At 35.3% G+C, this 5,053-nt stretch overlaps 1 protein-coding gene across 1 annotated transcript in view; it reads left to right on the top strand.

The window, feature by feature from the left end:
• The window catches only part of NPSR1 (neuropeptide S receptor 1), a 148,223-nt gene that overhangs the window by 37,272 nt on the left and 105,898 nt on the right, over positions 1-5,053 (top strand). Inside the window, 1 exon segment of the mRNA XM_007446132.1 lies at positions 706-838. Within this exon segment, the coding sequence (XP_007446194.1) occupies positions 706-838 (133 nt within the window).

Genomic DNA, 5,053 nt, shown 5'->3' with positions numbered 1-5,053 from the left:
TTCCTGCTTTTTTCATCTTTACTAATTATACACTATTTAGTGGAACTTTAATATTACTATATTATATAATTCTGTCAAAGGAGAAATAGTAAGATAACCCATAATCACACTACCCTAAAATAACCACTCTTAACATTTTAGTATACTTCAGTCTTTTCCCTGCATGTATAATTTTGCAGAGTTGTAACCACACCCAACATATAATTTTCTCATGTTTTTCCATTTACCATTATATTATAAGCATTTTTAATGTTGCCACATAATCTTCATGTCTGTCATTGTTAATAGCTACATAATAGTTCACTGAATTGAAGTGCTTTATTTACTTAACTATCCTATTATCTTTCAACAATTTCCAATTTCTTCTTACAGTAAATATGCACATCTTTGTGATTGTAGTGTTCTTTTTCAAACTTAGAATTCTTTCACATAGGCTTAAAATTGTTTGGCAAGAATACTGTGTATACATTTTTGTCTCTTGACATATATTTCCAAATGGATCTTTTTAAAGGTTGCATCAATTTACACTGCTGCCAGTGTAAATAAGGACCACTGTGTCTTTGTTCTCTTGAGAGTAGAGCTTTGACAGGTGGGGATAGGAGACCAGGAGGAAGACATTTCAACACCAAAGCCTGAGCCTTGCATTCTGTAAAGTACACTGGTCCTCACTGATACACCAGTTTTGTGTTGCTTTGTTTCTCACAGACTGAGCAGTTGATAACTCTGTGGGTCCTCTTTGTTTTCACCATTGTTGGAAATGCCATTGTACTGATCCCTACACTAAGAAGGAAGAGGAAGTCGAGAATGACCTTCTTTGTGACTCAGCTGGCCATCACAGGTACATAACTGCAGTGTGTGCAGAATTCCAATGGCTCCTCACTTTCAATTATTTTACCAATAGAATTGGTGTATTATCAGTCCAAAATGCAACTGCAAATTTGGGAGAAATTTCTATAGGGATATAAAACTCAAATTTGAATTTTTCTTCCAGCAAATTTAACATATTTAAATATTTATAAGATTCCATTATAAAAATAACGCCTTATACAACAAACTTGAAAATATCATTATCAGTGCTACCAAAGCGTTCTGAAGGGTTCTACTTTCCCTATACACAGCAGCCTCTATGGTTCACTAAGGTGATATTACCATATCATACTGTCTTATGAGTTAAAGAATATATCCCAGAAAATAGAGTAAAGGGTAATTAGGATTGTCGAGTAAATGCAAAATTCTTGGATGAGGGTATAATAACTTTCTTTCACCATATTTTTTCAATTACAGTGTTGTAACCCACATTCTACAAAACTATGTGTTCTTCTAGAGTGTAAGAATTTAGAGGTGGTAAGGATATCAGCTTAGAATTTAAAGTACTGTCAAGAATAATAATAAATGAACAATTGAAATTTCACCATCTATTGTCAAAAAGAAGAGCTGCATGTTCTAGTCAAATCCATAGGCTGCTATGTTAACCTGGGCTTAATTTCTCACAAATGTTCTAGACAGTCTAGATAGTCTAGATAAATTAATTTGTTAATTCCCTCTGGAAAAACTCAAGGGGTCAGATAGGAGCATTTCAACTGAAGAATTCTTGGAGAGAGAAAGTTTGCCTAGAGTCTGAGATTAGGCTAACTTCTTATTTAAAGTGTTAAAATTTCTTTCATACACATTTCACCATGATCTCAGATCCTGTAGTAAGGGATTTGAGAACACATATCTGAGTCTTTAGTATGTATAAAAAGGTTACTCTGGTATCAGCTGAAGGATCCTATTCTTTCAGACTTACATAAATTTGAGTCCCCTGTCCTATGCTAATGGCCTCCCCAAGATTTCTTCAAATTTTCTGGACTTTATATTTTTAGTCATCACTTCTGGTTCTTACTTGCTAACTCTGCTGAACTTTTGTTCTCTTTTACAGGCATCTCACCTTCCCTAGTCTTTTTTTTTTTTCTTTTTAAGTCATACTGACCCTAACAGGGCACTCAGCTCCCCTTTCTTTTATATTCTTTAAAATCATCCATAGAAACTTAACTTTCTGTGTTTAAAAGACTTTGTCCAATGTTTCTGGCAACAGAGGGAGATTGCATTATAGCAAAGCAAATATATTAAAATTGAATATTATATATTTTTAAAACTTTCAGCTACAACCAGTTGTGTCTTTGACTCTCCAATGTTGTTTTACAAGATAACCAAATTTTTTCACATAAACATATTCTTGAATCATCAGATTCAACTGACATCATTAGTGACACACATATTTGGAAAATTAAATTCAGAGACATTATTCTTGGCTCTTCTGATAGAGAAAAATAAGCATTAACAGTTATTACTGGGTAAGGCAATATTAATGCCCTTCATTAAATAATATTTTCCATCATGACTCACCTCCTAAGAGCAGCTTCCTACTTACAGGCCGGTATCCTTGAGTGATTCTTTAAGGAACATTTTGATTTCCATTTAGCAGGTGAATCAATTGGAGTTAGATTCATCTGCACATCTATAAAATCCAAATAATGGTGGCTTAAGTTCACAAGGATTTATTTTCATCTATGTGAACAATTCTGGAGGTAGACAGTCCAGGGCTTATATTTTATTTTCTTATCACTGGGGTCTCAGGCTCCTGTATATATATTTTTACTCTATTAAAGGACTTTCATACTCAAGGTCACCTCATGGTATGGATGGCTCTTGGTTCAAGGTGGCTGCTAGAACTCCTGCCATCATCCCCAGATTCTAGTCTAACAGAAAGGACGAGAGGAGGAAGGACAAGAGGGGCTCATACCAGCTATGTGTCCTCTTAACTGGTATTCCTAGAACTCCCACCTATTAATTTTTGCTTGTTATTTGTTATCTCTAACTGAAGAAAAGCTGGTAAATGTTTTTGTTTGTTCATTTTTAACCCATTGGCCAGAATAAAATCAAGCTTCTTTTCCTAAGGAAAAATGAGAGAACAGAGATAAGTAGCAGTCTCTGGCATAGCTTGTCTTCCGTATTTCAGTTTCCATTGAGAACTGAGAAGTTTAGACAATGAATCTCTGTTTGACTACCCATTTGACTGCTTTGAAGGTGCTCCCTCCAGAGTGCCATGCTTTCTTCTTCAGACCTCATGTCTTGGAAGGCCAGCACTTCGCATGTTGTCAAACACTGCAGTGACCCATTGGATGACTGCCCCATTAAGTAGATAAATTCCTATTGTTGACTATTCACATAACCTTCCCCCCCCCCCACCCAGTTTTTGGCTATTATTAGCAATTCTGCAATGAATATTCTCACAATTAAATCTTGTGAGCATTCTTTATTATTTATTTAAGAAAATTTATAGACATGAACTTACTGCATCAAAAGAAGACACTTTTGTGAGCTTCAAACTGGCCAGTGTCCTGTTAGGTCACCCAGGATTAAAAGATGATGAAAAATGTCATGGGACAAATGCTCTAGAAGCTACCAACACAGATCCACACTGAGTCTTGTTTAAAAAGGACCCTGAAAACAAAAGCCCTATTGGCTTGCAGTAGTTATAGAATCATGACCAGTTCCTTGAGGACACGGATTCTCTTTGTTCACCTATAAATGTTCTATCTGTACCTACTCAAGTCTAATTTGCTTATTTTAAAAAGGAGCATTTTTTTCTACCCTAGCTAGTGTATCAGAGAAGAAGCCACACCTAATTTGGCCTTTCTTTCCCCCACAGTAATTATAGCAGCACTCGTATTTGTGAAAACAAAGAACACATCATTTACAAGACATTTGAAGAATTGCTTTTATTTTGCATCTGTATATTTTAATTCACTTCCCTCTTCTCCACATTTCTGATCCCTTCAAAAAATCTTACCTAATTCTTCTCTATATCTTCCATTAGGAATTTTGACTGTAGGTTTAGTCTTGAGAACGGAAGGAAACCAGAAGTTCTTAAAGCTGCTATTTTGGCATATTCTGCCATTTTTAGCACTTCTATTTTAACAATCTATTGGATGAATTTAATGACTGTTTATATTTTATGAGCTAAAGTTGCCAATTAAAATTTATTAGTCATTTATCATCTTCAAGACTGACTTGTCTGTTTTATTCAAATGCCATAAAGAAGGGGAGCTAATGAGAGTAACTCCCATTGAGTGTTCAAGCAAAAGGAAAGACAGAAAATATATTTTTTTTGGCACATATTCAAATAACGTCCTTCTTCTGATAGGACCAAATCTTCTCACATTGGTGGAAATTAGCTTTGCCTCAAAGCACTTTCTGGAGAGCAATTTACTAATAAACGAAGGTATGTGCCACCCTCAAAGCCTTCCTGTTAATTATCTGACAGCAGAGAAAACTGAGAGGTTCAGGCAAGGAGGTGAGACCAGGAAGACTGAGGTATTCAAGGCCATCCATGGAGTTCACTACCACTTCCAGTGCTAATTTCACTCACTTTTTCCCTGGGGTTTTGAGTTGCATACTCAGTTCATTTATTTATTTTAATTCTGCTCATTCGTTTTGTAAATATTTTTTCAGCTTTATTGAGATAAAGTTGACATAGACTATGTATAAGCTTAATATGTACAAAGTAATGATATGCTGTATGTACCTATTGCAGTAAGTTCAGTTAGCATCCATCACCTCACATAGTTACAATCTGTGTTTGGCGGGGGAGGGGAGTATGTTAAGAACTTTTAAAATCTACTCTCTAAGCAACTTTCAAATATACAATATACAGTATTGCTAATGACGGTCACCATGTTGTACATTACATCCCCAGAACTTATTCTTCTCATAACCAGAAATTTGTTCCCTTCGATCATCTTCACCCATTTCCCCCAATCCCCACCTCTGGTAACCACCAATCTGTCCTCTGTTTCTATGAGTTCTTTTTTTTTTTTTTTTTTTTTTTAAGTGAGATATTACAATATTTGTCTTTCTTTGTCTGATTTCACTTTGCATAATGCCCTCAAAGTCCATCCATGTTGTCACAAATGGCAGGATATTTTTGTCTTTATAGCTGAATACTATTCCATTGTGTGTGTGTGTGTGTGTGTGTGTGTGTGTGTGTGTGTGCGTGTGAATCTCATATTTT

Source organism: Lipotes vexillifer, unplaced genomic scaffold (genome assembly GCF_000442215.2).
Source record: "Lipotes vexillifer unplaced genomic scaffold, Lipotes_vexillifer_v1.1 scaffold822, whole genome shotgun sequence".
In the NCBI taxonomy this organism is placed as follows: Eukaryota; Metazoa; Chordata; class Mammalia; order Artiodactyla; family Lipotidae; genus Lipotes; species Lipotes vexillifer.
This window is presented reverse-complemented; position numbering and strand designations above follow the sequence as displayed.